This window comes from Charadrius vociferus, unplaced genomic scaffold, assembly GCF_000708025.1.
Source record: "Charadrius vociferus isolate BGI_N301 unplaced genomic scaffold, ASM70802v2 scaffold806, whole genome shotgun sequence".
Classification (NCBI taxonomy): domain Eukaryota; kingdom Metazoa; phylum Chordata; class Aves; order Charadriiformes; family Charadriidae; genus Charadrius; species Charadrius vociferus.
This window is the reverse complement of record NW_009649038.1, coordinates 1,812,509-1,812,735: the sequence shown is the minus strand read 5'-3', so window position 1 is coordinate 1,812,735 and position 227 is coordinate 1,812,509. Positions and strand designations below refer to the sequence as shown.

The 227-nt window shown below is 70.5% G+C and overlaps 1 protein-coding gene across 1 annotated transcript in view; it reads right to left on the bottom strand.

Moving 5' to 3' along the window:
• The window catches only part of PRSS12 (protease, serine, 12 (neurotrypsin, motopsin)), a 43,055-nt gene extending 42,828 nt beyond the window's left edge, over nt 1–227 (bottom strand). Inside the window, exon 1 of the mRNA XM_009887903.1 lies at nt 65–227. Within this exon, the coding sequence (XP_009886205.1) occupies nt 65–227 (163 nt within the window). The remainder of the gene's footprint in view (nt 1–64) is intronic.

The following is a 227-nucleotide window of genomic DNA, read 5'->3' as shown; positions in this document are numbered from 1 at the left end:
CCCTGGTCGCCCCCCGGGTTCATCCCTGCCCGCCGTCCCGCCGCAGCCCCGCAGGCTCTCCTACCAGCCACCTTCTTCTCCGCCCTTGTCCCCGCGGCTGCGACTGCCGCGGCCCCTTCGCCAGCCTCACAAAGAGAGGAGCCCGGGCAAAGCCGGGGAGAGGGAGAAAACGGACCCGCATGGCGGCTGGGAGGGTAGAGGGATGGAGAGAGCCCCAGACGTGTCAT